General features: G+C 38.8%; 2 protein-coding genes across 4 annotated transcripts in view; one reads left to right on the top strand and one right to left on the bottom strand.

Annotated features, from left to right (window-relative positions):
- The first annotated feature begins 19 nt into the window (after nucleotides 1–19).
- PSMG2 (proteasome assembly chaperone 2) lies at nucleotides 20–7,124 on the top strand. 3 transcript variants are annotated; one of them, XM_071737131.1, is made up of 7 exons: nucleotides 20–180; nucleotides 1,726–1,897; nucleotides 2,475–2,533; nucleotides 3,432–3,550; nucleotides 4,949–5,122; nucleotides 6,262–6,382; nucleotides 6,790–7,124. In XM_071737131.1, the coding sequence occupies exons 1-7, from the start codon at nucleotides 112–114 to the stop codon at nucleotides 6,880–6,882; spliced, it is 807 nt and encodes a 268-aa protein (XP_071593232.1). In that variant the 5' UTR covers nucleotides 20–111; the 3' UTR covers nucleotides 6,883–7,124. The 3 variants fall into 3 exon arrangements, with proteins under 3 accessions (XP_071593232.1, XP_071593234.1, XP_071593233.1); XM_071737133.1 differs by having other exon boundaries at nucleotides 36–180; nucleotides 1,730–1,897; XM_071737132.1 differs by lacking the exon at nucleotides 20–180 and adding an exon at nucleotides 992–1,102.
- A 6,292-nt stretch (nucleotides 7,125–13,416) lies between these two features.
- PTPN2 (protein tyrosine phosphatase non-receptor type 2) overlaps nucleotides 13,417–15,083 on the bottom strand; it is a 32,150-nt gene continuing 30,483 nt past the window's right edge. The window contains exon 10 of the mRNA XM_071737114.1: nucleotides 13,417–14,988. Within this exon, the coding sequence (XP_071593215.1) occupies nucleotides 14,967–14,988 (22 nt within the window). The 3' untranslated portion in view covers nucleotides 13,417–14,966. The remainder of the gene's footprint in view (nucleotides 14,989–15,083) is intronic.

Raw genomic sequence — 15,083 nt, 5'->3', positions numbered from 1 at the left:
CGCGAGGAGGGCGGTTACGGGCGTTCGTTACTCCCCGCCCCCGCCCCGCTGAGGAGAGCGGAGCGGCTGCCGGTTGTCCTCTCGTCCTCTCGTCCTCCTTCCCCGGCCGCTATGTTTGTTCCTTGCGACCGTGGCGGGGGCTCCGCCAGCTCGGACTTTAAAGGTTTTACTCTACTTATGGTAAGTCTTGCTTTGCTTCCTTCCCGCTGTAGGGGGCTGCTGCCTCAACGGGGAGCCTCGGCGAGGGAAAGAGGGGCGCGCAGCTTCCTGGGGCCTAGGCGCTGATGGTTTCTCCCCGCTCTGTGGGGCGCGGGCAAGGGCTTGTCTCCCCGGGTCGTCTGCGCCTGTGGGGCAGGAAGGTCGGGGCGCTTCGTTCTCTCTTGCTCCAGTACAGGGGTCATCCCTGGTTACTTGCCTGCGGGAAAGGGGAGAGGCGCTGGGCAGGTGGTTGCTGTGTCTGGGTTCATAGTGGGTGTTTTGCAAAATAAAAGATTCGCAGGGGTCCTTCCCGGAACTGTTTCCAGCAGGCTTAAGGCAGTATCTTCCGTTTCCGTCAGTCTCTCCCTCCTCAGACGCGTGTTTTCCGCTGTTGAGATGAAGCGTTGCGTGCTGAGCTCTAGCTCTGTGCTTTTTCACTCAAAGATTAGAATGCTGCATATTGTCTTAAAAACTTTGCAGTATCTGTGGGTTGGCACTGGAATAAAAGGTTAATTTTATATTTAGATGCGATATATACAAGTTTGTAATGAAAAATTCCTCATTTGTACTATATTTGAACTCTGATTAGTACTGCTTTAGGAAGTGTTCTAATAATTTTAATACACGGCGTGCAATAAATTTAAGATAACTAACCTGAGGTTACATCGGTTGTTGTCATGTAAGAGTTCCAGTGCAGGCTGGGAAATAGCAGACCATTATTTTTCCTGTATAATGAATCCCTTTATTCTTGAGAGGTAACCTTAGCGCCTTTCATCGAGGGCTTCGCAGCCTTGGATGACTCTGCACGGGAAGTCATGGCAGATCAGCTGATTAGGCACAGGAAACCGATTTTCTTTGGGAGTAACAAGACTGTTGTAAACCAGCCCCTTTGTAGTGACAGCCTGTAAGTGCTGTTACACCCTCTCTCACCGTGAACTTATCAGCATCAAATTGGGTGTTTCTGCTGTTGGTGCCAGCAGTAATTCGTAGAGAGGGATTATAAATTAGAGGGAAGCAACTGAAAATTTACTCGTCTTCCTGGAATAGTTTCTGTAAGACACAAACTCTTGAATTTCTTTTTGTCCCATCAGATTAGGTCAATATCTACCTCAATTGATGATAACCCATGGCAATTTCTATGAAATGAATCCAAGGTAATGCTTAGCATTTTCATTCTTTAAACGTGAAAAACAATGGACTGAAATTTGTAGGTTTTGTATGTATTATCAACATTACCATTAGGTGTCGCTTGAGGCCTGCCAATCTCAGCATTAGTAGTTTGAGCGACTTTACTTTCTATCCGAAAAAACAAAGGGAGAAGACACAGAAATAGCCAGGATTTTTGTGGGACAGGGACCGAAGTCTGTGTTAGTGATCTGTTAAGTAGTCACCTTTGTCAGAGAATGAGTGGCCACTTTTAGTAATAATATTTGATCAGGACTGAAGCAATTTAAATTTTCACTCTTTGAAGAAGATATTGTATTTTCCATAAAACACACTGTGTATCATTAACTTCTGTTACTTCAGCCAGCAGTGTCAGTGGGAAATGTTGGTCAACTGGCAATAGATCTAGTGATTTCCACATTCAACATGACTAAAGTTGGCTACTTCTACACTGATTGCCTGGTGCCAATGGTGGGAAATAATCCGTATGCAACAGCAGAAGAAAACTCAACGGAGCTGAGTATAAATGCTGAAGGTGAGTATTGAATGCTAAAGGTATTTGCAGGCTGCATAAGGTACAAGTATGCTATATGTACTTCTGTTACATTTTGCTCCCATGAACAAGGTTTAAACTGAGGTAAGTAAGAATTTCAGTAACTTACAGATAAGAATGTATTTACATTTCACAGAGGAAGCTGTTGCTCTTGATATATTGGGTAACCAATTTGACATATCCAACCAATAAGAAATGTTGAATTTCAGTCATATTACAGTGCAGCCAAAGCTCTCTGTGGTTTTAATCCAAAGCAACATGAAGCATGTGCCTGCTTAGTCTGGAATGTAAGCTGAGTTTCTGGTATAGAAAGATACTTATCCTCTTGTCTTCCTTCCCCACCTTCCTTTAAACTTAAAATGAGTGAAATCAAGTCCAATGAAGACAATACACAAAAATACATATTTTTAACACTGGATATTGTCTCATTTTGCTGTATGAATTGATAGCAGAAAGGTTTACTATCCTGAGGTTAGTAAATTGGATAAACCTCGGTACCTCTAAACCCAGGTCTCTTTCGTGCTTTCTTCTTACAAAACTTTATTGTTTCTTCTTGTAGTGTATTCCTTACCTTCAAAGAAACTTGTTGTTCTGCAGATCAGATCACCTTTTATAAAGGTATGTAAAGTCATTGATGGTTCTTATTTCACTATTCAATTGGTACCTAGTGACCTAGGTAAATTTTAAGACTAGGTATGCAAAATGAGGAAAAAGCAAAACATTTTACTACTTTGTGATATAGCATGTCCTGAAGTTGATAACAAAGTTAACTAACAAAAACTGCCTTCTGCGTTCCTTGTAGCTTGAGATATTGTTTTGCTTTTCAAATCCTGGCAACATCTCAACTATGTTGGTATATTTTAGTCTAAATAGGTACTTAGTTATAAAAAGCCTTGAAAACACAAAGTGGTTTTAGTTTTGTCCATTTCCTTTTGGGTTTTTTTTTCTTCTTTACATTTACTTTCTTTGTGTGTTTGTCTTTTATTGTAGTATCTTAATTTCTGATGTCACTCCAAGTCAATTATTTCATAGTGTTCTGTATTCACTTATACTGCATTTCTTTTGTAAAGAAAAATAATAATTTAGAATTAATGTACAGTGGCTGTAATTTAAATAAGCAGAATACCACATCAGAAAAATGTTTTTGTTGCAGCTTTTAGTAGTTCCAAGTGTGGAAAAACACCACGTAATCATACCATCCCATCTTAATCTAAAGCTTATTCCATAGCGATTAGTGGAATATAAAACAGATGGCACTGCTGTTGTGAGCATGGTCCTAATGATAACTTTTATCATTATATGTGTCGTTTTGAATTAAGTAAATAGCCAGAGCAGTCCTCTGCTTTTTAAAAATTTCTGAAGTTGAAGATATAAATAGATATGAAGAAAAATGTGTCTTACTGGTAAATATTCTATGTAATACCTATTATTAGGTATGCCTATGTATTTTTGGCTATGGCTTTTTTTAAGGATGCAAGATATTTTCACTTTTTTTCTCCTCTCTTTTTGCATAAAGAACAAGTACAGGCCATTCTGTCAAACACTGCTTTCTTGGGTGGAAAGCAGCAAATGTGCCAGAGTTGTTCTTCTGTCTAGCAGCCATGCCTATCAGCGTAATGATGAGCAACTTCTTGGGTATGTTTGCATTAAAAGACCTGATTAATTTCTCTGTTATTTTTGATAAACTGACATATTTTCCTCTACTAAATACATTTGGCAGGATACTTTTGCTTTGCTCTGTACATTGGTTGTGAATTGTTCTAGTGTTATGTCACACAGGCTTAGCCTCTGAACACTGTTAGTTACCAGTGTTAAAAGTACTGAGCAAAAAATAAGATACAAGTAAATTCATAGAATCATAGAATTGGCTGGGTTGGAAGGGACCTCAGAGATCATCAAGTCCAACCCTTGATCCACTACCACTGCAGTTACCAGACCATGGCACTGAGTGCCACATCCAGTCTCTTTTTAAATATCTCCAGGGACGGAGAATCCACCACTTCCCGGGGCAGCCCATTCCAATGCTTGATCACCCTCTCAGTAAAGAAATTCTTTCTAATGTCCAACCTAAAAATTTGTATTTGGCTGGCCCTGTCAGGCAACATAGCCTCAGTTTTAACTTCTTAATTTCTTGTGGCTGCAAGTAATGCCAGGGATTAGCTACTAGCATACAAGTCAGATAATTAGAGTATCTGTTAGTTTCTTACCTCTTCCTAATCATTATGCATTTTGAATGTTTTCTGTAATACAGCAATTTGTAATTTTTTTTCGCCTTTTAATAGAAAGTTATCAGTTGTTTGTTGGGAGTTTCAGACCATATGTATTTTTATTAGATATTACCCCTTTAAAAACAAGCATTACTCACTGATGGAGAACATCATAATAGTGATTTAACAAAATTTAAAAGAAAAATCAGTATTTTTGCAAAAGGCAAAAACAGGCTGTAAACAGGCTGTGGAGGGTCTTGAAAGAGGGTTAGGTCCATGAATCCCAGGTATAGTTACCAGTGATATTTGTGTATTGTTGCAGAGTGGGCAGTATGGAATGAAATAAGAGGGACTGATGATTATGCTATGTGGTCTGAATCATAATTTGTTTTGATTTAACACCCCTCCCTTCCTTAATACCACAGAATAGCTCTCTGATAGCAGTCACTAAGCTCAAGTTTACCCTAATTTAATCACCTTCTATCTCTAGGAAGAAAAAGCACATTTTATTTGTAAATCATTTTAACAGCTGTAAGCAGTGCTCTTATTTATCAGCTTATATATCTGGCATTTGCTAGTTCTTTGAGCTTCTAAAAAGAAGGTACCTTATTTCTGTTTGTGGCAGAAATGTGAGTAGTTTGTGATGTTTTGAAGTAACAGACAATTTTTTAACTTTGGTTTGAGGAGGAAGGGAAGGGAATGTCAGTGTGTTTCTTCACTGCAGGTGAATGAATTCTTCAATGCTTTCAGATTGTTTCAGTCCTAAGTAATAACATTTGCAGTGTCTTTTATTGCCAGATTGAATGTATTCCTGATTTGTTTCTAGGACACCACTGCGTTACCTACTTACACCTGATCTTGAGAAGGCAGTTGGAGGCCTTATGCAGGAGCTAAACTGGAAAGAAATGGAAAAAGTAGCAGCTTACCCTGGAATAAACGATGCAGAAAAAGTTCTACATATTCCTGGAGGTGGCATCACAAAACTATTATTTACTGAGAGGTTAGTTACTTAAAGAGAGGAACAGAAATATCAGATGTCTTGGTTCTAGTAAATAAACCAGTATGTTACAGGAGAAGTCCTTCTTTTCATAGAACAGGGTCTTACAGGAATAGAACTTACAGATCAAGCCCATAGTTAAGAGGGAAAAAAATTGGGAATTATGCATCATAAAGTTAAAATATGACAAAATATAACTGAATGGGCTAAGGGAAAGTTGTAAAGTCTTTGTGGCTAAGATTGTGATTAATCTGGTATCTTATTTTATACAAAACACAATTCAAAACCACTAAAATTTTTGTGCCTGTGATACTTCAATTAAAACCATCTTCTGTGACTAACAGTTCCTTTATGAGTTGTGAAAAAAAATAATCCTAGCACTAAAATGAGTCAAGAATTCAGGGTTACAAAACACTTAGGTGTGGTGCTGTGTTAAAAGGTGTGTGCATCAGGAGTTGTGCCAAAAATGTCTGAATTTCAAATTTTGGATTGTAATATTCTGCAAAAGATGTTTGTTTTATAAGGAACAGGTGGTAAATTCACTTTTATTTTTAGGTATTCTTTTTGACATACAAACTGTTGCATCCTGTAGCAAGAGAATTACTAATATCATGCTTGCTTTTGTACTGACTTTAGTATGGAAACAATATACAAGTGCAAAAGAAAACTAGGAGAAATAAATAAATAACAAAAAAACCCCAATCTTAATATTGAAATGAAGAATAGGAATCTTGTGAGTAAGGTTGTGATAGGCAGCATGCAATATCGATTTTTTTAAATACACAGAAAGATAAGGTATGTTTTCATCAAAGGGTCTTCTAAAATGCTTTACCAGCACAGAAATGCAAAGTAAGTAAGTAAAAGAGGCCCTGAGTTGCTTTTCTGTGATGTAGAATTCCTGCCTCACTAAGTGAAGCACAAACTCAAGGCTAAGGTAACAAAGCGTGAAAATGCAGCCAGTGAGTCTGCAGAGAAACAAATAATCTCTATATAGATTGTTACTTTTCGTTGGTTTTGGGTTTTGTTTGTTGTTTTTGTTGCTGTTTTTTTTAAAAAAACCTAAGCAGATTGTTGTTGTTCTTAACATATAATTGTTGTTGATTTAGAAAAGAAATAGAAATGCCTGTTCATATTTATTGCAGCTGTTCAAAAGGAATCCAAATGGCAGTTCTTCTGAAATTCTGCTCAGAAGGGGACAACATCCCTGATGCATTTGCTCTCGTTAACTATCTTAATGAGTGGCTGCAGTTAATTAAATGTGAAGTAAGTGCTGTTTGATCTAAAGTTCCAACTTCTATATCCTTTAATTTTTCTTCAGAACATTACAATTTTACTCAGATGAATTTTAGAGAAGTTAAAGACACGTGTCTTTATCATTTTGGCCCTTGGTCATCAAGGATATGCCAAATTAAAGATATATTTTGATTAAGATCTCACTGAAATTTCCCTACTTGAAAAACCAAACCTAAGTCCCAGTTCCGTTGTTTGACAGGTGTAAGAGAAAATGATGTAAAATTTAAATCAAGTTTGATCTTCCAGCACTCTTCTCTAAAGAAACTCACAGTGATGTGGACACTTGCAATACGCCCATTATTTTAATACATGTGCCAGAGATAGAATAATTCTTTTGGTTTTAAACACCAATTATTATAATTTTGCTTTTGTTGCAGGATAATAATTCCACAGATACTTCTTCACAGTGGAAAATACCAAGTTCCTGGCGCTTACTTTTTGGCAGTGGTCTTCCACCTGCGCTCTTCTGATCAGTTTTGAATTTTTCTGTAAGTCATGTGGAGTTTCAAACATCCTCTGGGAAGGAGAATACATACTAATTGCCAAGCACCATCAGGTTAATTCATTGTGTACATAAATTCTTTATTTAAGAAAAGTTGTTTTCACCTGTGTGGGTAGCTAAAGAAATTAAGGAAACTTTCACAAATTGAACAAAGAAATATGTTTTGTACAGTTGTTTATTCAATAAACATTGGTTGCATTTTTTTCTAATGATTTTTTTTTAAAAGAAACTATTTGGTTGTTACTGCTATAGAAAAGCTTATGGTGCATCTTCTTCATTTAGAAGTTGAGAACTTTAGACTGATGGGGAGACATTGATTTTCTTAGTAAGATAAAACCCTACTTTTCCATGTTAACTGTGGATCTTGGATTTTTTTTCAAAACCTTCCTGGTGTAGTAACTGAAGCTCAGAAATGCCAAGTTCTGCCTTCTTTTCTCAATGCCATTGTGGTAGCTTCAGCTGAGGAGACTGCAAGAGATGTGTCAGCCAGGTCTGTCTTTTCTGGTCTGCTTCTGTTGTACAGTTTCCATTCTGCTTCCATGAGCTTCAGAGATGCTTAGAATAAAGCCTTTTAGGTTGATGACAGTGCTCTGAAATATAAAGGAATTAAAGCATTGCCCTGATAGCAGCCAGTCTGGTAGCTGTATATTGTATAGGCTCTGTCTGTAACACACTACTGTGTTACATTTCAATTTTGATCTTTTAGAAGTGTCTGGTGACAGCTTATTTATAAGCAAATTTAAAATTTCTATGTTATAGCTTATGAATTAATAGGTGTGATGTATATACAGGCTGTAATTTTTAATTTTTTGTCTGCTAAGTAGAATTTTTTTTATTTTTTATTTACGATATTGTCATTCCAGTAGTACAAATGATGAGGAAAGGAACAGCAGCAGTGCTGAAGTGATCTGTTAAAAGGTGTAGGTGATTCAGTAAACAGCTTTGCTGGAAAGCTTGTGCCTTTTGGTAAAGAAGAACAGTTCAGTCCTACTATCAGTGAATGTGACTGCTCACCCAAACAATTTTTTGGTTTTTGAAAGTTTGTGAGGTAAGAATCATAGTGAATAGTCCTGTCACAGGGGACTCGTATTTGAAGAAATATTCAGTTACTCTCCTTCCACAAAACACCAAGAAATTTAAGTGTTTCACAGTCTGAAGTCTGCTTTGCAAATGCAGGGTAAACTGAATGTTGGGGGACTGATATGTGGAGCAAATGCTTCATATAATTGTATGTCCAAATACCTTCAGGAACGTCTTAAAATGTAGGCAGTCTCGGATGCAATATTGTGTATGTGAATCAGTCACAAATCTAGATCTGTGTAGAACAAAGCAAGCATGAACTAACTGCTGCTGGCACTGGGAAAACTGGAGATGCTTTGTAAATACTTAATTATATCTGCAGTGCTTTTTTGCTTTTTGGAAGGTCTGAATTGAATTAACAATGATTTTTAACACTAGATACCATAATAGAAATTTAAAGTAATCCTTTGCTCATATTAATAAGCTTTTACAGTAGTAATACATGAAGATGCCATATTTCATGTGCTAAGTTTTATGGTGTCACATATGACCTATGAATTGATTCGAAGTGTTCGGGAATGACTGATGTGCCTGAGCTGACCTTAACAAAAAGCAGCTTTCATGCAACAGGTATGCAAGCTACAACTAGAAGCTAAATCAAATAACATGACTGAAAAGATCACACTGCTCCAAGCCTAAGGATTTATTTTGGCTCATGGTCTTGTCATTATTTTACAAGAAGCTTAAGTTTCTATAGGCAAGTGGGAGGCTAAGCCATTTGCAGTCTGCCTTCATATAGATCCTTTCAGATGCTGTTTATTGAAATTTTGCATTTTTAAAAAAAGACTAATGACCTAAGTATTGTTGTGATGTCCTCCTTCATTGTGATGAATTCTCAGAATCTCTGTCAGTGTAATACATCACATGTAACTGGAGAGTTGTGAGCACAGAGACATTTGATAATTGTTACCAGTGTACTTTGCCCGTGCAGTTAGTTTAGAAAGATGAATCTGCCAGGCTGGTTGGAAACTATAGCCTTGAACCAGTAAATACCTGGAGCACTTCTTAACTTCAAGCACATAGGCCTGTGTAAAAGACAAAAAACTCCTTGCTTCATCTTATGCACTGTCGAATCTGGAAGCCAGTATTTATTTCCTTAGATTATAATCTGACCACCTAAGAAGGAAGAAATTGAATCTGTGCTCCCAGTTTTAGCTTTAGTCCTGAAAGCCAGCAGAGTGTGTCAGATTTACCAGTAGAACCAGAAGCTGACCTTAGAATCAAGCTGTAGGAGATACTCAGTTCTTCTTTCCATGCACTGGTGTCTCTGTGTGGTCTAATAACTATGATTTGAGTAGGGGTTTTACTAATGTACTAGAGAACAGGTCATGAAAGAATGGCCTAGCAGTTTAAACACACTCATCTTAGAACATAAATTTTGGTTTTTTTAGAAGAGTGGGTGGATGTGAGTAAGAAGAATACTTGGAACTGACAGCTGCTACATAGCATGGTGGTTTTAAAAGGGGCAGAATATTTAACTTGTGGAGCTCTGTTGTTCACTGAACAAAAATCATGTGATGGAGATGCTGTTTAAATCAGCTGTACCTTCTTGAAGCTTTCCTGAAATGAAACAGTTTTTCAGAAAGAAGAGGATGAGTGTCTGCCTCTGTGTTGCCTTAGTGCAGGTCCTTCTACAAGAGGAGCATGGGAATATTCCTGCATTTGTGCAAGGCTCAGAAAATTGCAACAGCAATGACCATAAAGAACAAGCCCTGAAAATGTGTACTTTGCTACACTAACTTGCAGGGTATTGAACAGCACCTCCCCAAGAGCTGGCTTGCATGCTGCTTATTCAATGAGCACGGCTATTTGGAAAGGGTTATATGTGCATTGGGGGTGTTCCATGAGGCTTTTCCAACCATCATAGGATGCTGGTGTGGGGAAAAAAAGGAATTACCAATCAGCACAATTTTTTTAAGATTATCAGGGTTTTTTGTTGTGTGTTTTTAAAATGGTGATCATCACAAGCTTTATTTTGTTAGCTTTGCGTAACTACTTGGTTCCTTTAGGATCAAATTAACTGCTTCACTTAGGCCTCTTCACAAGTGTCATCATTCTAACACCTGTGAACTGTAGTAAACTTACAGGTCTGCCATCTGCAACCTGGTGTGTGACCTGATGCTCAGCACTACAAACGATTTGCAGAGTAGCTGTGTTGCCTTGCAGTGACTTAATTTGCATAAAGCCTTGCTGTTTAAATAACTTGTAGCACACACACAAATAGCAGGCACAGACAGGGTTCCCTGCAGCTGTGTGACATTGGCATGAAACTTGGTTCAAGATGCAGGATGTATTTTACAGTTCTAAAATATACAAGGTACTAAAAAAAAAACTTGATATAGTGAAGTCAACTATCATATTTAAATGAGCAATTAAAAAAAATGTGGAAGGGTAAAACCTTATTTGAGCAATGAGCAGTATTGCTTGGGCATCCACAGGAAGCTTATCACGTAGGAAAATTTTGTATTAATTGGTTGCATTAGTCAGCATGCAATCTGGTGTATGCCCTGTGGCATTTGGGAAGCTACAGTCCAGCAGGTATTTAACTGCAAAGCTCTATTAATAAAAATCATAGCAGGCGCAGTAGTAGATTAAACTTAATCAAAAATAGGCTTGGAACAAGGAGAGCAGTGATAAAAATTAGAGGAGGAAAGACAAGGCTTCTGGAGCAACAGTAAGGAAATATTCAGAATTCTTCTGAGGCACAGAAGTTGATTTTTTTTTTTCCCCCCCTTAAAAGATAAAGGTGCAATTTCTCATTAAAATATTCCCTCAAATAGCTTAGACATAGTAATTTTAATTGTTGTCCTCTTTGCAAAACCAGTCCTGTATAATATAAACATCTTAAGAGGGCAAGCTGAACGAGATTCCTTAACACTTCCCAAGTGTTCCCAAATCGACATGCTGGGAATCCTTCATGATCTGTGTGCTCAAAGGCACGGCACTAACAACCTGCTGCTGAGGGTAAGGGGAACCAGGGCTGGAACGGGTTCCAGAGGAAACCCTGCCCTACCACCTGATCTGCCTTCTGTCCTTAAACATCTTTGAAGAGCTGTTAGTGCACCAAGAGAATGCATCACATGTGGAGGCATCAGGTAGGCTGCTAAGTAGTGATGGCAGCTTATGGATGTAAGATGTTGCACTTCTAAGGTTAGAAAGTGAGGATTAGCCAAAACATTTTTAGGCATTTCCTTAGGTAACCAAACTAATAGGCTGGCAAGTGAAGATGTGACTGCAGCCAGGGACTGCAGCCAAAAGGCTGTGTAGCACAGGGCAAGTCTGATAAGCCTAAAATGAGTTGGAAAAATTGAGACAAGGGTATAAATTGCTGTGAGGCAGATGGGAGAAGGAGGATTTTGTTCTTCTCTATTCCCTATTCCCAACACTTGTACTATGAGGCACAGGCCAACTGCTGAATGACAGAAACTTCTTTGAAGAATCTAATTGTTCTGTTAATTGTCCAGCATGCAGATACCTGAATGTTGCTGCAATCCTTTTGCAGACAGTGGGTGTCCTGCACTGTAAGATCTCTGTCCAAGTGCAGGAGTTAAGCACTGGTGCGAGCAAGGTGACCGACAGGCTCCATACTGACACTTGAAGGCTCTCTCTCAGGCTTTACTTTCTCCCTCCCTTTTCCCCACTCATCCCTAACTCACTGCCTACTGGACATGCATATCCAGCTAACTACATTCCAGTCCTGACCTGTGTATGCTGATTCTGAACTCTGTGTTGAAGTAGATGTCAGTGACAGATTTGAAAGCCTTGCCAAGGGTGATAATCTCTTTGTACTTGTGACCAGCAAGAAATGCCTAGGAGTGGAGGAAAAAAAAAGACAGGGCTGAGTGCTGTTAAGCACTAAAGGATTCCTTACAGCTTTTAAAAAGCTGCTTTGAGGTGTATATATAGCAAAAGGACAACTTCATTTTTGAGGGAAAGACATAAGCAATGAAGGTGGTGTCATTTCATCTCATGAGAGTTATCTTGGAACAAGCTATAGATGCTAAGAGGCACAGCAGAGTAAAACCTGAAGGAGAGGGAAAAAGGGGAGCACTCAGTACTCTTGGCTTCTACTCATTCAGAGTATCATAGAATCATAGAATTGGGTGGGTTGGAAGGGAACTCAGAGATCATCAAGTCCAGCCCTTGATCCACTACCGCTGCAGTTACCAGACCATGGCACTGAGTGCCACATCCAGTCTCTTTTTAAATATCTCCAGGGACGGAGAATCCACCACTTCCCGGGGCAGCCCATTCCAATGTCTGATCACCCTCTCAGTAAAGAAATTCTTTCTAATGTCCAACCTAAACCTCCCCCGGCATAACTTGAGACCGTGCCCTCTTGTCTTGCTGAGAGTTGCCTGGGAAAAGAGACCAACCCCCCCCTGGCTACCCCCTCCTTTCAGGGAGTTGTAGAGAGTGATGAGGTCTCCTCTGAGCCTCCTCTTCTCCAGGCTGAACAGCCCCAGCTCCCTCAGCCTCTCCTCATAGGATCTGTGCTCCAGGCGTTCCTGTTCCTTGTGGAAAAGTACCAGGTTTGGTTTTCCTAGACCTTTCAGTCTGTATCAGGACAAAGAGATGGGAGCTGGCCTTGACCTTCCCTTGACCCTGACAGTACAAGTTGGTAAAACCATTGCCCACCATTTCCACTGCCTGCCCACAGGACACAAGAGCCTACCTGCTGTACACCAAAACCTCCCTGCAGAACAAAGTAGATGAGCAAAAATAAAACCAGTATTTCTCTGCAACGTTTCACTTGAACTTGGAAAAAATTGGCAGCCAGTAAATCATTACTTTTTTTCATGTGAAAATCTATTACTCTCCTACTCTGCCTTTCAGAAAGCAGCTCCACCCCTTCTTTCACCTTTAGAATACATCCCACTACGTTCCAGTAGTGGAACAATTGCAGCCTTGCAGAGAAATAACAAAACACATGGAAGTCTCAGAAGCCGCTGGGCCAGTGAACCAAAACTTCTGCTGTCCCAAGGCAGCCCTCAATAAAACCTGAAAAAGCCACGGTGCTGGAACCACTCTCTCTTTATCCCCTTTACCTATTAATCTAATTAGCTTGACACCAAATTTAGTTCAGCAGCTCAGTAAAGGGAAGTAAATTTAAAAAACTTCAAGAGCAAGGAAATAGGCATTTTGATTAGAAGAGTCCACTGTGCAATGAGAGCCAAAGCATATTCAGCCCTCCACACCCAAGATAAACCAATTTAGTTGCATATTTGATAGTTGTGAGAACAGCACATAAAATAACAAAGCATATGTGCAATTCCAGTAGCCATTCACCTTATTATTATTACTTGTAATTCAAAGAGAACAAAAATAATGAGAAATCAGAGTTGAAGGTAAAAGGCACAAATGGCTGGAAGTCATATCCCAAAAGCCATATCAAGTGGTACAAGCAGGCTCTGTTCCTGTATTCAAGAATAACAAGGTTTATTGCAGTGGTTTTGGCAGACCTTCATCTCTCATTATTAACACTCCATTTCTCTACACTGCACCAACTTGAAAATGAAAGCTGAATCAAGTTGCAATGTTGTTGTCTTCTCCAACATAGGTGAAAAACAATACTAATCATCTAAAGAAATTAAAAATATTTAGCCAAACTAGACTGGTGATTTGGACTATTTCAAGGTGGTGTCAAGCACATATTTACCTCAAGTAATAACATTAAGTATTCCCCTGATTCAGTTTCACCTTCAAGTGAAATTCAGCTCTGAACATACCCGCTTTTATGAACGAGCCTCAAAATCAAGTTCTGTGAAGATTTCAGGTTGCTGCTTATTTTAGCAAAAATAACCTTAGCTAGCTTAGATTTCCCCCCTCTTCCACATTTTACTTTCAGCAACTGTGTGATTTGTACAAAAACCCTTTCCAAAAATATGCAAAGTACAAATAGCATATAAAACCCCATCACATACTTGTTTTGACAACTGTATTAAATCTAATCTTTTTTGTGAATTAAGGTTTACCAGAAACTGCTGGAGAACATCAGCAAGCACAGAATTTAGCTCAGCTCTGTTACAGAAAGTGCAGGGCTGGAAACTGCTGAGTCCAGTAGAATTCCTTCAAACCAGATTCCAGTTTACCCCTTCCCAATCCAACCATTCAGATTGTGTCAGGGAGAACTCTGGCCAGAGACATAAGTAAAGTGTCATCCGCACAGCACACTGTGATGGCACAATCCAAACCCTGATCAATTAGACACCACTGGCTTTGTATGCTTTGCACCTCAGCTCCCATTCGTTGTCTATGGCTGTGGGTAGTGAGAGGTCAGATTTTCCATCTTTCCTCTTTTTAAACCACCACCACCAAAAGACTTTCACAAAGTGACTCTATACATTTTGTGCATATTTCGTAGTAAACATCAGGATTACCAAACCAACTGGTCAGATTAATAAAATAATATTCTTAATGGCACATTACAAAAGAAATGTACAAGAGCTCCTCCTAGCTCAAACTAAAATATTTAAGATTAATGAAAGTATTTGCATTAAACACATTCTAGTCATTTTGCCATTTTCCAGTTAAGAAAGGATATCAGGAAACCTTAAGGCAAAACATTTCTTTTTCTGCAAAACAGGCTTTTAAACAGTTTCTCCCTAACATAATGCGCACACAACAGCACGTCGTCCTTTTAAAAAAATATTTAATGCTGCCAAAAAGTATAAAAATACAGTAAGAGTGGCAGTACAAAACAAAATATTTCCTAATTAAATTCTTTTACATCTTTCTACATTAATACAGGCATTATAAAAACACAAGATGGCAAATTATTTTGTTTTGCAAAGTAGCGCGCTGCTGGTGGTCTTCATCCCCTCGCTGCAGTTTACGGTGTGAACAGATAACTGAGGTCTTCTTGGTACTTAACAGACCTCACTTTTTGTTCCCGAAGAGGGGTTCATGTCTCGCTTTGCATGTCAATAATTTGCAGTTTATAGCTGCAGAATATTCACAAGTCTTGAAGGCTTAGGTGTCAGTCAGTCTCGGCCTGTGACATACAATGCAGAAGAAAGTCACCGATTCAGTAGACAGTAGGGAAAAAAAAAAAAAAACCAAAAAAAAACCCAAACTAAGAACAAACAG

Source organism: Heliangelus exortis, chromosome 2, assembly GCF_036169615.1.
Source record: "Heliangelus exortis chromosome 2, bHelExo1.hap1, whole genome shotgun sequence".
Taxonomy (NCBI): Eukaryota; Metazoa; Chordata; class Aves; order Apodiformes; family Trochilidae; genus Heliangelus; species Heliangelus exortis.
The sequence above is the reverse complement of the archived record's forward strand: the minus strand, read 5'-3'. Positions and strand labels throughout refer to the sequence as shown.